The 22,475-nt window shown below is 44.8% G+C and overlaps 1 protein-coding gene across 1 annotated transcript in view; it reads right to left on the bottom strand.

Annotated features, from left to right (window-relative positions):
- The window catches only part of LOC147701028 (phospholipase A2 inhibitor and Ly6/PLAUR domain-containing protein-like), a 207,752-nt gene extending 196,886 nt beyond the window's left edge, over nucleotides 1-10,866 (bottom strand). The window contains exon 1 of the mRNA XM_086929840.1: nucleotides 10,800-10,866. Coding sequence (XP_086785966.1) covers nucleotides 10,800-10,851 — 52 coding nt within the window. The 5' untranslated portion in view covers nucleotides 10,852-10,866. The remainder of the gene's footprint in view (nucleotides 1-10,799) is intronic.
- Between the last annotated feature and the right edge of the window lie 11,609 nt (nucleotides 10,867-22,475).

The raw sequence follows: 22,475 nt of genomic DNA, 5'->3' as shown, positions 1-22,475 counted from the left end.
AAGGCTTTCAGTTCAGTAGAAATCTTGTAGATGTCACCGGTCCATGTATTAATAGAGCATCCTATTTTGCAGTAATAGGAGACCTACATTTTCACTTGGATGATTATGATTTAGATTCTGGCCTCACTAGGCATTTATCAGATTGGTTCTCTACCTATGCCCAAGGCTGTACATCTATTGGTCCTTATCTTCATTGACTCACATAAAGATTACTGATAACCTCCAATAAATCTTTTTTGTTGAAATCAATATGCCCAGTATTTTATTTATTAACATTTGTTTCTAAAGCAAATTTGTCTATAAAACAAGCTCCACATTTCATTTCAGGTCCAAAACCTCGCAAATTAAATTACTTGATGCTCTCATTAACATTAGTGATGACATATCTTTATTTAAGATCAACTTCATTAACAAGATCACATTACCTTGTGACACTATTATCTCTTTTCAATGCTTTCATTCCCATTGCAAATCCCACTCAGCTCCAAGGTATAATGATAAACTTTGCATTATGAAAGGGGAATGGAAAGCTCCTGAATGGAAGTGAAGAGTCTTCCATTCTCTGAAAGATAACATTACTTAAAGGTCCACCATTAGGAATTGCCATATCTGCAGTCCTTTTGCACGATGGCCTTACCTCATGAATAAAAGGGACAATGCAGGAAAACCTGCCTGTGAGAATTTCAAAAACATAAAAAGCTTTATGCATCCTATGGTCAGTACTATTTCTTCCACTTCCTTACAATAATTTTGTACTATTTTATCCACTTTCTGTATGGAAAGGATTTCTTATTCATATGAAGTTTGAAGCGCAACAGCCACTTACCTCTTTGAGTTACATAGATTATATCTTCTTTTCCTCCCTGGAAGCATTCAAATTACTCTCTAAGTCTGAAACCAATTCTAGTTTATCAAAGGTTAAATTAGGATTTCCCCTTGACCCATGTCTCTCCAGCTTCTTTCTATTAGCTGCACAAATTCTAGTTCTAAACTTGACTGCCCAATGTAATTCTTCTTTTTCTCCGGCCTCTGTTCCTGGCATCTGAAAACGTGCTTAGTACATCTACCATTGTCCTATTTCACTCTTAACCTTGGGCAAGATGTAAAAAGCTTTTTTAGGTAACAAATGGCTCGATTCACAGACCTGGGCTGTTTGCACCTGCAAAAAAGCATTTTGAAATGTACAAAACCCTATTTTGTGATTCCATAACCTATTACAGAATCGCAAAATGGGTTAGCGATTCAGTATAAGGAAGGGGCGTGTGAAAGAGGTCTCTTCCTATTAGAGACCTGCAGTGGAATGTGTGAATGTTTTGTGACTGAAATGCACTTGCAAAACATTTGCATTTTACTGCTAACTTCAAGTAGGTGGTAACCCAATCACAAAAATGTGAATGATTGAAAAAATGTTATTTAAAAGCAGGCCTGCTCTTAGGTAATGAAAATAAATCTTTTCAGTTTTTTTAGAAAAGTATCCCATTTTCCGTTAAGGTAAACGGGCTGCATTTAAAAAAAGAAAAACATTGCTTTATTTTAGAGCAATCATAGACATGGTGGTCTGTGACCCCAGCAGATCAGCATCCCTGTGAAATTAGTGATTCCCAATAGGTCACAAATTGTCCCTCTGGGCCGGTCACACCACCACGCACCGCGCACACTCCCCGTGGGTGTGCCCAGGCTGCCCCGCTCCCGCCGCTGCCTGCAGCTGTGCCCCTGACCACCAGGCGTGGTCTCAGCCTCTGTAGCGCAGCGCCGCCTCCTGCTGTCTGCTCGACTTTCTCCCCTGTTGCACGTTGTACCCTGCCTCTGTTATTTCGTTTTTGTTTCCTCTGTGTTGGTGCTGTTTCCCCTGCTGCCCTTCTGTGCCCAGCCTATTTCTCTCTATTTGTTTGTCCCTGTATTTAGTCCGCCGTTTTTCCCGCTGTGCCCCCGCAGCGTTTCCCGCCACCTCCCCGCTCCCCGCCGCTGATCCCCTGCGGCCCCGGCCCCTTCCACCTGGACCCTTCCCACTCGCCGCCCCGCCACCCAGCTGCCCCTCCCTCGCTCCACCCGCCCACTCTCCTCATATGGCAGAGTGGCAAACGCGCAGCGTTGACGCGCAGCGGGCGCGCCCTAGGCGCGCCGAAGGTGCGCCAAAGGTAAGCCCGTCTGCGCCCATCCGCGCCTGGACCATGCCCAGCGCCAGGACCCCTGGCCCCCGCAGACCCCAGCCCACCCGCCGGACGTACAACGCCGCCACCCTCAACGCACTCAACGCCGGCGGAATCCCAGGATGCTACCGAGCCACCCCGAGACGCACCCACGGACCCTTCTGCTGCTACTCCTGCAAGTTCACCTGCATCCGGACCTGCTCTACTCCTGCGCCACCCAAGACGAGCAACAGCAGCAGCCACCTGATATGCATCCTGCTCAACCCCCGCTCTGTCCACAGACACGCCGTCGAGCTCTGGAACCTGCTCGACACAACTTCACCAGACGCCGCCTTCCTCACGGAAACCTGGATGAACGCCTCTTCAGCGCCCGACATCGCCATCGCCATCCCAGACGGCTACAAGATCATCCGAAGGGACCGCATCAACAACACCGGAGGAGGCATTGCCATCATCCACAGGAACACCATCCGCATCACGACCAACACCGACGACACCCTCGCACCCGCCGAGCACCTGCACTTCCAGGTCCACATCAACCCCAAGACCACCCTCAGAGGCACCCTCATCTACAGACCCCCGGGACCACGCACACAATTCAGCGAAGACATCGCCGACTTCATCAGCCCGCACGCCCTCCCCTCAGCTGACTACATCCTCCTCGGAGACCTCAACTTCCACCCGGAGAACAACAACGACTGCAACACCACCACCCTGCTGGACAACATCGCCAACCTCGGACTCAAGCAGCTGGTCACCACCCCCACCCACTACGCCGGACACACACTCGACCCCGTCTTCTTATCCAGCAAGGACATCGCCTTCAGCCACACCACCGGACTCCACTGGACGGACCACAGCTGCGTCCACTTCAGCTTCAGAAGGACCACGATCCACCATCACCAGCAACAGGTTGCACGCAGAAGCTGGAACAAGATCAAAGCCGACAAGCTCGCGACCGCCCTGAGCAAGAACCCACCCACAAGCGCAACGAACCCCAGCCAAGCGACCACCAACCTCGCGAAGTGGATCAGCAACTGCGCAGACGACCTCGCCCCTCTGAAGACCCCGCCTAGCAAACTCGCCACCCGAAAACACCACCAACTCATCCACGCCACCAAGAAAACCGCATTCAAGGAACGACTGGACAACAACGCACACAACAGCAAGGAACTCTTCAACATCGTTAAAGAGCTCTCATACCCCAACGCCGGTAACAACGACATCACCCCTTCGCAAGACCTCTTCAACTCCCTCGCCTCCTACTTCCACAACAAGATCGCGGACATACACAACAGCTTCAGCACTCAACCGACGCACGCCACGACCGAACCACCGCCCCCCACCACCACCCTCCGCGCCTGGACCCCGATCAGCACCGAAGACACCGTCCGCACAATGAACTCCATCCACTTCGGATCTCCTACCGACCCCTGCCCTCACCACGTCTTCAACAAGGCCGATGCTGTCATCGCACCCCACCTGCGGGACATCATCAACACCTCTTTCGACACCGCTACCTTCCCGGAGAGCTGGAAGCACGCAGAACTCAGCGCTCTACTAAAGAAGCCATCAGCCGACCCCACCGACCTCAAGAACTACCGCCCCATCTCGCTGCTCCCGTTTCCTGCAAAAGTCATCGAGAAGACCGTCAACAAGCAGCTGGCCGCCTTCCTCGAGACGAACGGATCCCTCGACCTCTCGCAGTCTGGCTTCCGGGCCAACCACAGCACCGAGACCGCCCTGATCGCAGCCACCGATGACATCCGAGCTCTGCTTGACAACGGAGAAACAGCGGCCCTCATCCTCCTAGACCTCTCCGCGGCCTTCGACACTGTCTGCCACCATACACTAGTGCAGCGACTCAGCAACGTCGGAATCCAGGAGAAGGCACTGGAGTGGATCATCTCCTTCCTCGCTGGTAGGACACAGAGAGTCCGCCTCCCCCCGTTCAGATCTGAAGCCACCGAAGTCATCTGCGACGTTCCTCAAGGCTCCTCGCTCAGCCCAACCCTCTTCAACGTGTACATGAGCCCCCTCGCAGACATCGCACGCGAGCACAACCTCAACATCATCTCCTACGCCGACGACACCCAGCTGATTCTCTCCCTCACCAATGACCCCGCCACCGCCAGAGCCAACCTCCATGAAGGGATGAAAGAGGTAGCCGAATGGATGAAGAACAGCCGCCTGAAACTGAATTCGGACAAGACAGAAGTCCTCATCCTGGGATCCTCACCCTCCGCCTGGGACGACTCCTGGTGGCCCCCCGCCCTAGGCAGCGCACCCAAACCAACAGACCACGCACGCAACCTGGGCTTCATCCTGGAGAAGACCTGCACTGGCTCCCGGTCAACAAAAGAATCACCTTCCGACTCCTCACCCACGCACACAAAGCCCTACACAACCAAGGACCAGGATACCTCAACAGCCGCCTCAACCTCTATGCTCCCACACGCCAGCTTCGATCAACCGGCCACGCCCTCGCCACCGTCCCCCGCATCCGAAGAGCCACCACAGGGGGACGGTCCTTCTCCTACCTCGCCGCCAAGACATGGAACTCCCTCCCGACCCACCTCCGCCTGACCCAGGACCACCTCGCCTTCAGGAAGCAACTCAAGACCTGGCTGTTCGAGCAGTAGCGGACCCCCCTCCCCTAGCGCCTTGAGACCCTCTGGGTGAGTAGTGCACTATATAAATGCTTTGATTGATTGATTGATTGACCTACCTCATGACTATTAACCGCATCGCTGCGGCGGTTATTTTTCCCCTACGCAGCTTTTTTCTAAAAGCCGCGTAAGATGACGAGCTCAGCTCGTCATCCGCACACGCCCCCTGTGGCTGATGACGAGCTGAGCTCGTCATCAGCATCGAAGGGGTTAATGAGGTAGGTCTGTTTGTGACCCATTGGGATATGCAAACAGTGTAAAATGCACTGTAGTACATCGCCATTTGCAATTACCTTACATTGAATCACAAAACTTTGCTAATAGGTAATCACAAACACAAAGGTATGTACATCTGACCCCTTGGCTTCTAAACCTGTGGAGAAAAAAGTTAACGAACACATTTTGGAATATGTGGAAGCTAATGCCCTTCAGGATACAACAATACTCAGTGAAGACGTGAACATCCAGAAAGCCACACCCTATAACTATGGGGATTTGACCAACTCAGTAACCGCACATTATCTCTGTATGAAGTTGAACATCCCAGAAACCACACACTATCTCTGTGGGGAAATGAATATCACTATGATCACACACCACCTTTCTGGGGACTGGAACATCCCAGTAACCACATGCTATCTCAGTCCAGACTTGAACAGCACTATAATCACACACCATATTTGTGGGAACTTCAATAAGATTAATTTCACACACCCTTTCAGTGTGTAATTAAACATTCCTATAATTGTGCATAATCTCTGTGGGAACTTGAACATCCTTATCTTAAAACGCTACCTCTTGTAGGACTTTCATCATGGTTGGAGACAGTATCTTTGAAGAGACTTACAGCCAGATTCATGAAGGTGAATTGCGCTCGCAAAGGGCCAGATTCTCAAAATCTGGCCCTTTGCGAGCGCAATTTTTGAATTTGGGATTCATCATCCCAAATGCAAAACTCGATAATAGCGAATTCGCAAATTTGCGAGGAATTACATTTAAGGAATCTCTATTTGAGATTATTAGATGCAATTCATCATCCATTTTCAAATTGCGAAATCGCAAATTCGGGCCGCTATTTACCGCGAGGTCAAACCTCGTGGTAAATAGCGAAAACTCGGAAAAATGCTTTTAAAAGCATTTTTCTAAGTTGCATGTTGCACACACACACACAACACCTGTTTAAATTAGCATTTAAGGGGTGCTACAGGGTGTCCTCTGGACCCCCCTGGCACCCTTTAAATCGCTATCTTATTTGCGATTAGCTAATTGCTAATCGCAAATAAGGAATACTCCCGATTCATTCCTATGGGCCTTTTGGCCCATAGAAATGAATGGGGAGTTATTCCTTATTTGAGATTAGCAATTAGCTAATCGCAAATAAGGAATCTGTAGGAATCGCAAAAAATATTGCTATTCATACAAAACGTTGAGAGTCTGGAATAGCGATTCCTTATGAATCGCTATTTCAGACTCGCAAAACTTTCCAATGATGAATCAGGCTGTATGAGACTACTAGGATCACATTCCATCTTGATGGGATTAATTACAAACCCTCCCTAGGCAGATATTAACATAGCATGCCATTCTGAGGGAGATGTGGTCTAATAGCTGCTTTGAAATAAGTGAAAGTAACTATTCCACTTCATCACATTGTTTGATACCATCATTTAATTTCTCCATGTGTTCGGTCCTTATCTCCTAAGACTTTGAGGAATAAACAACACCTGTTTGAATTTGCATTTAAGGGGTGCTACAGGGTGTCCTTTGGACACCCCTGGCACCCTTTAAATCGCTATCTTATTTGCAACTAGCAAATTGCTAATCGCAAATAAGGAATACTCCCCATTCATTCCTATGGGCCTTTTGGCCCATAGGAATGAATGGGGAGTTATTCCTTATTTGCGATTAGCAATTTGCTAATCGCAAATAAGGAATGTGTAGGAGTCGCATTTAATTTTGCGATTCCTACATGAATCCTGTTTTGCGAGTCTGTAATAGCGATTCCTTATGAATCGCTATTACAGACTCGCAAAACGGGTCTTTGATGAATCTACCTGCAAATCACAATGCTTTAACCTTCAACAATCCAGGTTCCTTTTGCAATACTTGTCTTCTTTATGTGTGTCTTTGCCCATGTAGAGATCTCTGCTTCTGTTTGGTTAAGTTTGCTGTAAGAAATTCCATGTACTTACATGCATACATACATATACACATACCTTATGTTAATATTCCATGATAGAAATAAACCCAGATTAGCAGCTTATAATTCTAGTGTCCATATCGTATATGTTCTGTAAATGAGGGAAGTTCAAATCTTATGGGCCAGATGTACGACCAGTTTATTTTGAGCCTCGAAATTTGTGACAAATTGCGAGTAGCAAATTGCAAGGCGCAAAATAAAATGTAGAACAGTGTCTTTAACACTGTTTGCGATTCCCAATGGGGTTGCAAATTTAGAGGCTCATTAATATTAATGAGCCTCTCGCAATTTGCGAGCCCATTGGGAATGCCAGCCCTCCCAGGAATGGTGGCCTGCTGGGTTCAGCAGACCACCATGTCTGGGACTGCTTTGAAATAAAGCAGGTTTTTTTAAATGCTGCCGGGATGCATTTAAAAAAAAATGTTTTAGTTTCATAATTTAAGGGCAGGCGGAGGTCGCTGGGACAACTCCCTTCCCTTAAAAAATACTTTCACATGCATCTGCAAAAGGGAAGGGGTCCCCTGGGGACCTCTTGCCATTTGCCAATGCATTCCCATCTACTTGAAGTAGGTGGCAATTGCGACTGTTTTGCGACCGTATTTGAATGAATAGGCTTTGTACATAGCCAATGATGTTTTTGCATATGCAAATGGGTTCGCAAACCCATTTGCGCATGCAAAAATGGGTCGTACATCCGTCCCTAAGTTACTAAAGCTGTACCTGGTATGTGTAATGGAATACTACATTTCAGTCAATGTAATCTATGTTCTCTGTATGAAGTGTGCAGTAGGAGGCTTGCACTACACTGTAAATGCTTGTTCTGTACTTGCTCTGTGTATGAGGAATGCTCACATGTGTCCCAGATGCCACTTATGAAGTAAAGCTGCCTTGTGATTCCTTTTCTTTTTATGTGAGGGAAGTTTGAACTGTTGATGTTTTCCTAGAGACAATCTGGCATATACTACACCTGTTCCTTGATTTTGAAGCTTGCATTGTGATTGCGTGTGCCTTGCCTGTTGTGTGCAAGGAATTTTGGGGCAGATTTACCAGCCCCTTGCGTCATTTTTGGACTGCTGTTGTGTCACTTTTTGTGACACAGCGGCAGCGTAAAAATGCAGCCCATTTACAACGTGATGGTATGCAACCTTTACAACGCAACTTTTACCACGCAGTGCTGTTACAACGCATGTATTACAACGAAAACCATTACAACGCATTACACAGGGGGGCGCTCTAGAATAAGGAATAGTTTTAATTTACTATCCAACACCTTCCCTAGTGTCCACGGGGACTGGAGTTGGAATAGTAAATAAACCTATTCACTATCCAGCACCCCCAAGTGTAATGCGTTGTAAAGGTTTTCGTTGTAATACTTGCGTTGTAACAGCATGCGTGGTAAAAGTATGTGTTGTAACGTCATACATCCCAACGTGATGCATCTAGGGAGATGGGTCACATTGTACAGATCTGCCTAACATTATACCTGCATCAGGTGTAATGTATGCAGTGTGTATGTTCCCATTCAGGAAAGCCTCCAAAAAGTAACGCAGTGCAATCTACAAGATTTAACTGCACCAATTCTAGGATGCCACTATTCACATGAGGCACAGGGTCAAGGCTGATTTGCATATAGCTAGGTCTGAACTGAGGTGGTGCTACAGAAAAATGATGGATTCACATCAGATCTATGACGGGGGGTGAGTGTCTGAAAAGTTTGCGCACTCTGTCCATCATCTCCTTGTGCTTGCTTTGTTCGCGCTAAGTTGGCCGGGTATGCCAAGACGTGGGTCCCTTGCTCACTTTGCCACTGGATTCAAGCTAGCCTGGCTGATTAGGAGTGTTACCCCAAAACCTGTCTAGGATGCATTTTAATGGTTCATGGAAGCCCTGACTTGGTTGTTCGGGCTGGACTGTTCCAATGAGGCACATGGTAAAGACTGATTTGCATATAGATGGGTCTGAACTGAGGTGGGGAAGTGAGCTAAAGAACGATGATGGATTCATCTCAGATCTGTGACTGGGAGTGATTGTCTGAAAAGTTTCAGTGCTCCGGCCATCTTCTCCTTGTGTTTGCCCTAAATTGGCAGTGTATGCTCAGACGTGGGTCCCTTGCTCACTTTACCACTGGATCCAAGTAGCCTGGCTGATGGAGGTGCTATCCAAAAAAAGTCTCAGGATGTTTATTTACATTTCAGGAAAGCCCTGACTTGGCAGTTCGACTGGACTATTACCATGAGGGACAGGGTTGAGACTGAATTGGTTATAGCTGGGTCTGAACTGAGGTGGCGTAGTGAGCTAAAGAACGAGGATGGATTCAACCCAGATTTGTGACTGGGGGTGAAGTGTCTGAAAAGTTTCAGCGCTCTGTCTATCATCTCCTTGTGTTTGTTTTTTTCCCTCTTCTTTCTCAGTGCAATGAAATATTTTTGGTGTACACGCTCTATACAAATGCTGTGTAACATAACTTTGTAATTCATTTAGAAACGTATATGTGAAATAGATTTTAATTGATTGTCACCAAACAAAGCTAGAATAGGAGGTAGGTGAAAATAGAGTATCCAGAGACAGAATGTACAGGTGAAATTGTATGCAATTCAAAGAAATCCTGCAAACCGTGTTATTTTGGAGTCTACCTCAAAGATTTTGTACGGCTTCCTGGATAAAACCAATGCTTTGCAGAGGATCATCTGGCATTGTTAAAAAGGGGTTAAAACAATTGCAAGTGCATTGAACAATCATGTTTACACTTGTTGCAACCAGATGTTTCTGGCTGTACCCTATATGTATACAAGGTTAGATTTACTAACTTTCCATACAAAGCAGTGCAGCACCCAAAGTTTCTGAGATGTGTTGCATAAAAGGGGAAAAGCATAACAACAGCAGTTCTACTAAGATATAGTGATGTTTTACTCACTCCTTGCTTGGTGCCCTTTAAGCTGTCATGACTTAACACAAACATCCTTGAACCACAATGTGTGAGTGTCTATATGTGTGTGTGTGTGTGAGTGTGTGCAGAAACTATGCAATAGTCTCTTTTCCCCCTTTGCGTGCATGCTGTACAGTGCAATACACATGCAAAGCTGGAAAAATATGGAGACATTTTTCAAACGTGTTCCACTAGTACATCTGCCTCATATGTTTGTCTATAAATAAAGAGCTCGGGATTTCCTTCAAACCCCATGGGTAGATAAAAGAGAAGCAAAGGTAGCACAAAATTGCACAGGACACTACTTTGTCACATTGAAGGCAATTTTTCCAACGCAAATCCTGATTTGCTTTGGAAAGTAAAAACCACCACACTTCTTTGTGCTGGGTTTGCGTAACATTTATGATGCACAACCTGTGCAAGGTGTTAGTAACTCTAGGCTGCTCTTTCTCCGGCATTTTTCATTTTGGACACCTCTATCAGGAGTTTAAAACAAGAATAATGAATGAAGCATTGAAAATCCCCCTTTCTGCTCTAATTCGGAGCCCTCTTGGCTACTCCGGTCCTGTGTGAATCCAAAGAAAAGATCCCAAGTGGAATATTCGTTTGAACACAGAGCACATTTCCTAAATCAGCTAACCAACACAACATGTTATAATTTGTTCCATTGCGTTGTAAGTTACTTAGACTTCAGCACATTTGGAATTGACTTGTTTTATGTTACATGCTGCAATGTTTCCTCTAGTAATATAGTATGGAGAGTGGAATAAACATGCAATAAGCCACGGTTCTAAAGGGACAGTTGCAACAAATACAGAATTAATGGAGTTTAAAGTTTAGTGATCATAGCTCACCCTCATACAAGACCGCAGCAAGGAAACCGAAAAGTGTCAGAAGTGATGTCATGATGCTGTAGGAAGGTGCCTGGTGATGGAGAGGGTCTGCTTGAAGCCTGTCGCCTGCTTTTCTGTGAACTACACCTCTGGGGATGCTGCATTTATCTCCTGGAGAGAAGGAAACATTCTCCCTCCAATCCCTCACCCTCACCCCCCCCCCCCCCCCCCCCCCACCTGGCATTCAATCGAACGCAGCACCTGTTGCCAGAGCCAGCTCTTGCTTGGAGCGCGCCCTGGGAGAAAATACATTTGCTTCCCTCACTGCAGCTTGTGACTTGCCTGTGAACACAAACATCTTGCACCTCTCCCAGGTCACCTGAATCGCCTACGGTTTTTTTCGGTCAGGCTAGTTGATGTTACGTTGTTTGTTGTGGTGGGGGTATTGGTGTGTCAACGGCAGGGGGTGAAAGATGGCGGGACACGAGAAGGGGCTTACAGGGGGCCTCATTTATGAGGCCCTGAGTCACTTTTACGCGGCTAGTGCGTCACTTTTTGTGACACAACAGCAGAGTAAAAAATGTGCCTTGTTGCACCAAATAAACACCTGGGCTACATTATACCTACAGCAGGTATAATGTAAGCAGGGGGGGGGACGTTCTAACGCAAGAAAAGGTCATAGAAGTGACGCAGTGAAATCTACAGGATTTCACTGCGCAACTTCTAGGATACAAATGCGTCAAATTCTTACGCCTGCCTCACAGCAAGCGTAAGACTGACGCAGGCCCTTTCACATGGGGCTTGCCCCATGAGAAAGGACACATTGCTGGAGTTGCGTCACTTTTGTGACACACTCTAGCAATGCGTGCCTTTTGCGCCATACAGATACGTCAGAAATACTGACGTATCTGTAACTCCTTGCGCCATGATGCGGCGTACTGTAAGTATGATCCATCATTGGTGTCGCAAGGACGGCGCAATGAAAAGTGACGCATCGCTGTTTTGAGGCAGCAATGCGCCACTTTTCATAAATGAGGCCCAGGGTGTTTAATACAGCGTTTGCAACCTATTAGAACAACTTTAAACTAAATGACTGGAGCCAAGGTAGGGGGGCACTGCTATGGGCAAGTCCTTAATGCACAGGGCTCAATGAGCCCCACTGAAGATTAGTGACCTGGCCCGGGCCGGCCCGCTCATGCCCAAAGCCGACCATGCCTGCTTATGGTCTCGTGTACACACCACATTGATCTCATCAGCAGACCAACCAAACTAAGAACTTGCATAAATGAATCTCTGCGTGCCTCCAAACAGGACCCACTGCCCCCAGACAACAAAGGGGGTCCCTCCTCTCTATTCAGGCCCCTTCTGAGAAAGAAGCCAAGACACGCCGCTAGAGTCGAACAACTCAATTCATTGTCATTGGATAAAACTCATACCTCAGAACGTACTGACTCACTCACCATGATAATGCACTAGGCATCAAACTAATACATTGTTAACTTTACAGTTCTCCTGACATGATGAACAAATGTAACCGGCATCAAACTGGTATAAAAAATAGTCCGGGCACCAAAGAAAAAGAGGCCCCCATTCTCTATCAGATAGCTCGAAAAGTTACCTACATTGGCAAAACAAGCCCGTATTGGGGGTATTTTGCAAGGTAAGGGAAGCTGCATTCTTTTGTGTTTGCTGCAGACTATGTTAGTTTCAATGTCAGTGAAATCAACACAAAAAACCAGCCCACATGGACATAAAACAGGGCTACATATTGCTAAAAAAACTATAGGGCAGTAGGCCGCTGACACTTACTAGCTTGTTTGTATCTTAAGTTCATGCACAGACCCAAATGCCTCTGGGGCATATTATCAAGAAACAGCGTTAACAATATCGTCGCTTTAGCGGCAGAAAACTGCAGCTACAGCGGCGATAATGGGCTTGATAATACGCCCATATTCCCCATAGAAGCCCAAGTTCTGGTGCGAACATGGTCATTCTCTAAGGGGTATTATCAAGCCCAATATCGCCACTTTAGCGGCAGTTTTCTGCCGCTAAAGCGGCGATAATGTTAACGCCGTGCTTGATAATATGCCCCTCTATGCCCCTATCTGTTTCTGATTCTATGAATATTAGGTTTGCTGGCTAGTGTATCAGCCACTTGTCTTTCTACTGACCTGCTGGTATTGTCCTCTCCAGGACTTGCTGTACTTCTGGCAAATGTGCCTCCTCACATGATCAGGGTCCCTTCTTAAATCCTTTTTTACACACTTCTGTCTCTCAAGAAACTTAACACAATTGAAAACAAACTTGACACTTGTTTTCCTTCTCTTGTGCTTTCATATGACCTCATCATGAAATGATAAACAGACAATCCAAACTAGCCTGAATTCCGTCCCTTAGCAATTATATATATTTTAGTTTTTTCATACTGCTCAATTATTACCTCCTTTTTAAATCAGTTAAAATTATATAAACCCTGAACATATTATTAACCCTAATACTAATGCTAACCTATAATTAATATTTAACAATACTAAATAAAGGCTAAATATTATAATTATACTATATACATTTAAAAATAAGTAGACTCTCTTACTAGTAGAATATCATTTTGAATTTATTAATTAAATTCATTAAAATGTCTTGACATAATGTCTTAGATTTTTTTTTAACCACAAACATACTTAGCAAAGAGGATGTTGGTTGTATAATAGCACCACTAATATAGAACTGCAAAACTCAGTATTAATCCAAAAGATCTCTGAATATAAATCAGAAAAGATACTTAAAAGAAACATGAAAATAAAATATAAAAATATGTAGGAAAATGGGAAAAGCCTCAGCAGGGTATAACGGAGTTGTGACATTAATATGGGACTCGTAACATAATGCTAACTTTAACCGTAACCCTAAACAACAGTGAGGTGGTATCCAGAGATGGGCAAGTGCAGGACACCCAACAGAAATTGGTTAATGTTCCATTATTTTCGTTGAGTAGCGATGACGTCTGCCAAACTCTAAATAACCTGCTAAGACATGTGTTGTCTAACATATATAAAATAGTTTGAATGTATTGTAAACAATAAGATACCATTAGCCTAACCCTACATGTATTACATTTATTTAAAATGGGTTTCATTTGCTAATTTAATTTCCAAAACAAGGAATTCCTATACTAAACCTAATGGTACTCTTATTTCATACCCTAGACCTTAACCCACTGATATATTTTTAATGTAATTATTTATAATTAATTACATTTTTTCTCAAAATTGAAAGTTTATGCTAAAGTAATCCTGACCCTCAACTACAACGATAGTAAATATTTTATAATTGATATCTAATATCATAAGAGAGAATAGCGTTTCCAAGATAATGGTGTAGAGGAAATGTTCAGAATGGTAATGATATATGACTCTGGTGAAAATAAAAACTCTGTAGAACATTTAGAGTTCAGAAGAGGGATAGTGTCACTGTCAATCTACAGTGCAACTCTCCCCCATACAGAGCTGGTGAAGTGTGGGGTCCCCTAGCTCTACTGTCTCAGACCTCTTACTTGATGGCCTATCCGACACAGGCCTATCAGGTCACAGTGATGGTCGTCTTGTCCTCTTAAGGACAGGGCAGTCATCACTAGGGTTCTCTGCAGGGTATAGAGGTATGGATTGAATACTCTCATTAGCCCCATTGTACAGAAAGAAAACTGGCTGCGCAACAGGTTACTGACCTTTTTTTGTGTTCCAAGAATACATTTTTGGAGTTTATTCTTAAAAAAACAAAACCTGTGCTAAGCGAGTGCATCAAACATGGGGCCTGCTTATCAAAAATCCCAGTTTTCAATGGGGAGCTACCACAGTGGCCACTTTACAGCAGTAAAATATCTGCCTGCCTGGCAAGGAGTAGTAAATATGACAGGTGGTATTCCTGTAATCTGATAGACCAGCAATGAAACTCTAAAAAAAGGCTCTCTGTCTCTAATGAACAAAGCTGCACCTTATACAAATGGCAGTCTCCCTTTCTATGAAGTTTTTAGGTTTCTCTCTAACCTTTTCTTAAATAGACATGATCATATGTCATGGTATGTTATGTTATGTTACATACTCTTATAATGCGCAAAGATACTCCGAGGAGTGTCCCGGTGCGAGTCCTTGAGGAGTTACCTAACTGTCACTAGGGGAAGAGGTAGGTTTTCTAAAAGTTTCTAGAAGGCTAACAGGTCTTGGGTATTGCCCAAAAGAAATGGAAGAGCATTCCAAGCCTGGGCAGCCTTAACGGCCAGTATAGGAGAGAAATAATTACCTATCTCTAATAGCGTGGTTTTCATGTTACAGGAGTGTACCAGTGTCCTACCTTCATAAGAGATTACCAGGTCTCCCTACACTTCATGTTTTTGATTGAACATAAGGAACTCTTTACTATGGTCCCACCAGGTGAAAACATCCGTTTGTGTCTACCTAAGTTAAGCATATCTGGTACTAATTTGTATATCAAATGGATGGTGCACCAAAATAAGAAGTCCGCAGCAGGTATAGTAGTTTCAACAAGTTCCTTTATTATTGTAAATCTTTAAAAGGCCTCAGCCAACACGTTTCGTTCCCGTAGGAACTTCGTCAGGGCTATATTATTTTTTTACTGTCTCCCATGGAGTAACCAAGGAAATGCAGATCACAAAAAAACCATCCATGTTGTGGGCAAATACACCTCTAAATCTTCTAACTATTGAAAGAGACGTGGTCAGTCGGGTAGCAGAAAATCACAATTGCATCAAGTATGCATAAAAGTGGTAACAGTCCAAGTGAGCGAAGAGAAATAATATTCCAAAGCAGTTAGTCATAGGATCAAGACTGCAGGTAGGTTGATCATTGGGCCATATATTGGGGACACAACTGTATGGTAACGTGAATACTCAGCATGGACTGCGGCCTAATAGGACTTCCTAGTCCCAGCCCTACGAAACCGCTACTATTGGATCTTGGGTGTCACGCCTTAGATGACATTGCCCGTTTTAAACCATTAGCCCTATGGAGGAGGCTATGGTCCACCCCAGAACTGGCAATGTATGCTAAGGCAGTGTTGGATGTACGCTCTATTAAGGGTGCGGGAAATCTCCCCTGGTTTAGGCAGATCAGACTGCTCTTGGAGGCAATGGGACTAGGAAACCTGTGGTCTGACCCTGTCAACAGCCCTTTTCCACTAAAAAGCTATTACTGGACCATGATTAGCCAGAAACACTTCAGCCAGACCATGGCTTCAACCCTGTCTGGGAGGTTTCTGGAACTAAAAAATGATCCTCTATTAGAGGAATATTGGGATACCATCACCAGGTCCAGTGATAGGAAACTATACCATCAGCTTAGGGTTGGTTGTCTACCCATCTGTTTATTGTATTTATAATCATGTCTATCTTCGATTATTTTAAATATTACGTGTCTTTTTATACCCTCTGGAATGGTATATTTCTTGAATCTATATTTATTAACCCTGTTTGTTTTTCCGTGGCTGCATGCACATTAGAAACAGTCTTTTATGATGAATTGAATCGAAATAAAGACATTTGAATTGAATTGAATTGAATTGTTGAATGTTTTGACCGCATTCCAGTCGCAAACATTCATACATACTTCTGAGTCTCGTTATTAAGCTACCTCCTATTAGCGACTCGCAAATCCAATTTCCCATCTGGTAGTAGCTTACTCTATCGCATATAAAGCTTATTAAATTGAAAAATGCTTTTTTATTTAGGTCTCAAACCGCCCCATTCTGCAAATTGGGCCATTTGCTAATTGAAAAAACCTTCATACACCTGGCCCTTTATGACTATTTCACTCAACTTTTTAATTCCAATCTTCACCTTCATCAAGGTTACTTTCAGCCTCACTATTCCTAGTTATGACATGACACATTAACTATTAAATAGCTACTATGGTGGGTACTTATCCTACTGCTTTAGTTTCTTAATACTTTTTTCTCTTATATGGAGTCTATAACCTTTTTTAGGGACATATGATTTTCCCTGCTGTGGTATGACCTTGCTTCCACAGACTACATTCTAAAAACAGATCATCTTCACAACCAGTGCTCAAGCTCTTTTAATTGGATCTTTTGCTACATTTCTTCATCTTCTTATTCTTATGTTTATCAATAGGTGTATTTATGATATAGTTATGTTCACTTTTCACCTCCCTATGATCATGGGATAACTGTCACTCCTTTTCTACGCGGCATGTTTGGTCCAACATGGAAGCAGACTTTTATTTTGTTTATTCTTCTACATCCCACGTGGGTGTCCCCTCTTTTCTATGTACACTACTTTGGGAATGCTTGTGAGATACTTCATCTCTACTCATTAAAAGTAATACAAAATATATCTTGTTCCTGCCACATTTATATTTATGTTTAAATCATAAATCTGATGTTATGTTGTATACTTTACAGCCTTGAAGAAGTCACTCTTGTAAAGAAACATGTTTCAGCTGAGGCAGTGAATTATATTGATGTTTACTTTTTGTTGAAGACTTCATGTTCCAGGCAGGTCGCTCCCCATGCCGCAACAGCACCACTTGCTGTGTCCTTGCTCCAATTCGCTGATGCTGCCTCCGCCGCGAGTTTGAGGCACTCCTCCAACCACAGGCTACCACCTGCGCCTCATCCCTTTTGGCCAGTGGTAGGCTGTAGAGTTGTTTATTTTGTACCTGTATTGCCTGTGCTCATTTGTTTAACTGTTCGTTTTCATTCCTCATTTCCCCTTTGTTTTTCATGCCCTGTGCCCTTTTTGCTTTCTGTTCCTCGCCGTTCCTGCCCCCATTTTCCTGCCGCTGCGTCCCCTGTGGCCTACCCCGGCTCATCCATTCGTCCACTCTCTCCTCCCAGCTGCTCCTACCTTCCAACTCCCCTTCTTATGGTGGCTGCTGCTGGACGCGCGCAGTGGGCGCGCCTAAGGCAAGCCTGTCTTCACCCGTCCATGCCTGGACCACGCCCAGCGCCAGAACCCCTGGCCCCCGTGAACACCACAACACCCAACGCCGCTAAGATGCCAGCACCCTCCGCACACTCAACATCGGCCAATCACACACCTGCTTCCTGGCCACCCCGAAACGCACACAAGGACCCTTCTCCTGCCGGACCTTCAGCTTCACCAGTATCCGTTCCACAAATCCACCCACCCGGAAAGAACCCAACTACCTCAGAGGCATCCTTCTCAACAACCGCTCCGCCTGAAAACACGCAGTTGAACTCTGGGACCTACTCGACTTAACATCCCCAGACGTCACCTTCCTGACAGAGGCCTGTCTGAACTCCTCCTCGGCACCTGACATCGCCATAGTCATCCCGGATGGCTACAAGATCATCCACAGGGATTGCACCAACGGAGTAGGAGGAGGAATCACCATCGTCCACAGGAACACTCTCAGAGTCTCGACCAACACCCGCAGCACGGCCGAACACCTGCACTTCCAGATCCACACCGATCCCAACACCACCTTCAGAGAAACTCTTCTCTACAGACACCCCGGACCCCGACCACAGTTTAGCGACTCCATTGCCGACTTCGTCAGTACTCATGCCCTTGCCTTCACAGACTACATCCTTCTCGGGGACCTGAACTTCCACCTCGAGAACAACAATGACCGCAACTCCACTTGCTGATCAGTGTCAAAGTGCAAGTGCTCCCTAGGTAAATTGTTATTGTGATTGGTTATCCAAGATTGGCAAATTTGTTTTACCAGTAGGTCCCTAGTAAAGTGCACTGATTGTGCCAGGGCTGGTGATTCAAATGCTACTAGTGGGCCTGCAGCACTGATTGTGCCACCCACCTGAGTAGCCCTAAAATGGTGTCCCAGACGTGCCACTGCAGTGCCTGTGTGCAGTTGCCAACTGCCATGCTGACCTGAACAGTGTCGCAACTGTGGATTATTTTGATGCAAAACCTTGAACTCATTTTAAAGACTTATTCTTGAATTGCGTATGCTGTATTTTTATAATTTTGGTCTTGTGTAGTTTGGATAAAGATACTTTATTTTTCTAAAATGATGTGGAGTCCATTTGTGGTGTTTTCACTGTGTTACTGTGAGTATTGGTACAAATACTTTACACATTGCTTTTGAAAAGCCTGTCTGCTCGTATCAAGCTACTGAAGTGGTGAGCAGGGGTTATCTAAAGAGTGTATCCCCTTACTCTGACTAGAAGCAAGGGTCCCTATTTGGACATTGGTACCTACCTCTGCCAACTAGAGACCCCTAGATCTAACAACCGACCATCGCTGCATCCACTTCACCTTCTGGAAACCCACCACGCACCACCACACCCAACATATCCCCCACCACTGCTGGAGCAAAGTCACAGAAGACCAGCTAACCACATCCCTCGCCCGCAGCCAACCCACCGCCGCCCGCAACCTCAGACAATGGGTCAACCTTCATAAGAGATTACCAGGTCTCCCTACACTTCCTGTTTTTGATTGAAAGTAAGGCCTGCTTTACTATGGTCCCACCAGGTGAGAACCTCCATTTGTGGCTACATATGTTAAGCAAATCTAGTACTAATGATATGTACATACATCTTATATAGATCATTCTCTATAAATATGGGTTTATATGTTGTGTGCTATCTTGGTTAACCAACTACGCCTTTGTCTAATCTTTTATTCTTCTGCATTCATACTTAGAATATGTTTACTTGCTTTTTTTGATACATTCCAATTTGATGGTGAATACATTTCAAATACCTGGTGTGTCACTTGTTACCCATCATGGTCATTTTTTAGGTGGGTATTAGTTAGGAAAAATCAATACAAAAGTGGTCCAGCACACTTAAACATAGAATAACCACGTTTTTTTATATACACATATTAATCATTCAAAGGCAGAATCAGTGGTATTTGTGGAAGTTCATTCTTTATTAAATCTTCATTTAAAAGTCTGTAGCCATAGCCAACGCGTTTCGTCCTTCACAGACTTCTCCAGGGCTACAAATGACAAATATATACAAAATTATTCCCCAAAATAATGATACAATATTTACAATTAAAACAATTTGCAAATTTCATACATTTTTACAATCCTATTCTCAATATATACAATATATTTTACAGACCTATTCTCAATATTAGCAATAGTCATGTGATCTGAGACAAACAATTATATGAATTCCTTTGCAATTTACATAGTATTACCAATAATCATGTAATATAGGACATACGATTTTATGAATTCCTTCACAGATTCTGAAACATTTGCCTTCATACATTTGTAACTTTTTATAAGTAAAAAAGAGAGAGCTTCAATAATGCACTACGGCCTCTTTTATATTAAATAATTTCTTTCAATTCTTTCCTTTCAGTTAATTTCTCTTTTTTCTTCATTCCACATTCATTTAGGATCTTAATGGGTTACTCTTTTTTCTTCATTCCACATATATTTGAGATCTTAATGGGTTACTCTTTGAAGTTAAATTACCAAATAAACTCTGTATCATAGAGTGGTCGTTAGTCACTTTTCTTTGAGTGGTCGTTAGTCACTTTCAATATGTCCTCTATCAAAGACAATTGTACATCATAAATCTACAATGAAATAGGAAATATCACCCTTAATTTTATCCATATTATTTTCCGCAATATGCACAACAAGGCATGGGATCACATACAAGTGTCATAATTACATCCACATACTAGAATTATACCTCATAAAAGGTTTTAGATCCTTCTAGTGATAACACTTCCTCTAAGTCGGTGGTGTCTTGCTTTCAGGTTTGGCGAATAGCTTCAAAGTCAGTGGTTCCTTTAGTGGGTCACTATAAGAAGGAGGAGAAGGAATATTGGGATGGTTTCAAGTGTTTCCTATTTACTCAGGTAAATCTTTACTAAATGAATTATTTTCTTATATTTATTTTTATCATTACTGCCACATTTGTAGTGTTTATTCTAATTTAAAAATGTCCTTAAGAAGAGATTTTATTTGCAGGGCGACATCATATTGTGTATTTTACATATTTATGAGCCCAAACAGAGTACTACCGTTACTCTAATGACCTTAATAGCAAAGCGGTGTCACAACAATTGGCGCCATATTGGAGCGTATATTTTAGGTTTAAAGCATTTTATTAAGACAAAAACCTAGGGGGAGGGAACAGGAGGTTAGGGTTACATACATTCAAGTGAAAGAAGTTAAGCGTGATACTATGAGTGCGAAGGTGGACAAGGCTACTGTGGAAAAGGAAACAACGGCAAATGAGAAAGGCTGAGTATAATCAACACCATCAGTCTGAGCAGAAAAGGGAAAGCAATAATACAAAGAAAGCCAACCCACCATCCCCTAGAACTCCCCCCGAACACCCCAACTCACCCAAACCCCCCCCCCCATGAGCCCAGCCCTGTTACCCCCCTTGTCGGTTGAAATCACCGGTGGTGTCAATCTTAGAAGCCTGAGGAACCTCGGGCAGGTGAGTTCCCTAAATTCCGTAATTAAAAGCGCGTGAAAGGGTTGCCATAGCTCATCAAATTGGTCCACGTCCCCCGCTACCATGAGTGATAATTTCTCCATACCCTGCACATGCCAGAGCCTGTGCAACCAGCCTGTGATGGAGGGGACCGTGGTGGTACGCCAGTGGATCAGGATGTTCTGAATCGCTGAGCCCAGCGCTATCGCGATTTGCCTGCCCCTGCGGGACTTCAGCGGGTACATCAGACCATTAGGAAGGCCCAGCAATACATACGCCGGGAAGCGCGGTAATTCAATTTCAAAATGTACATCGATCTCATCAAGAACTTCCTTCCAATAAGCTGCCAACAAGGGACAATCGTAAAGTATATGTGAAAGGGTCCCCACCTGACCACAACCTCTCCAGCACTCCCTCCCGATATGCCTGTTCATCTCGTGCAGTTTCTCCGGGGTGTAGTACCAATATGTGGACACCTTGGTGAATGTTTCCGTGAGGCCAGTGTGATATGCCGAGTGTCTCACACGGTGTGCAATTTGGTCCCATTCCTTATGGCTAAGTGTCCTACCCAATTCCCTGTTCCATCGTTCCCTGCCTGGGTTATAGTAGTGAAACGGAGGGGGCTGCAAGAATTTATATAGATCGGTGATCAGTTTAGCATCGGAGGCGCGGGTCACCAACCACCGCTCATATGGTGTTATCTGACGATCAGCGGTGTCCCGCACCTGGGGTTGAAGCGCCCAGTGCCGGACCTGCATATATCGCAGTCTATCTGACTCCGGCAGTTGGAACTCCTGTTGTAGTTGCTGAAAGGGGACCACCCCCTCCGACCCATAAATCTGAAAGAGCGCTCGGCAGCCCGCCGCCCTCCAGTGGGAAAAAGCGCCTGGCTCCATCCCAGGGGAGAAATCAGGGTTATCCGCTATCGGCGTAAAAGGCGAAGCGAACGTGGTGAGTTCCCGAACCTCACTAACTGTATCCCACACCCTCAGGGGAACGCGCGTGACAAAGGAAGCATAGAGGTTGGGGGGGGTGAACCCGGTGCAAGAATGGAACCTCCTGAAGGGTACGCCCTGCCACCGCCTGGTCTTGAAAGAGCCAGTGCTTATCGGATTCCCACCTGCTCCACTCCACAAGGTAGCCCAACTGCGCGCCTGAAAATATTTCCGGAGGTCTGGGATACCGAGGCCCCCCGCCTCCGGGGCGAGCGTGGAGAGAACCCTCTTCATCCGCGGTTTGCGGCCTTGCCAGACGAAGCGTGCAATG

The sequence above is a fragment of the Lissotriton vulgaris genome, chromosome 7 (genome assembly GCF_964263255.1).
Source record: "Lissotriton vulgaris chromosome 7, aLisVul1.2, whole genome shotgun sequence".
NCBI classification, from domain to species: Eukaryota; Metazoa; Chordata; class Amphibia; order Caudata; family Salamandridae; genus Lissotriton; species Lissotriton vulgaris.
This window is presented reverse-complemented; position numbering and strand designations above follow the sequence as displayed.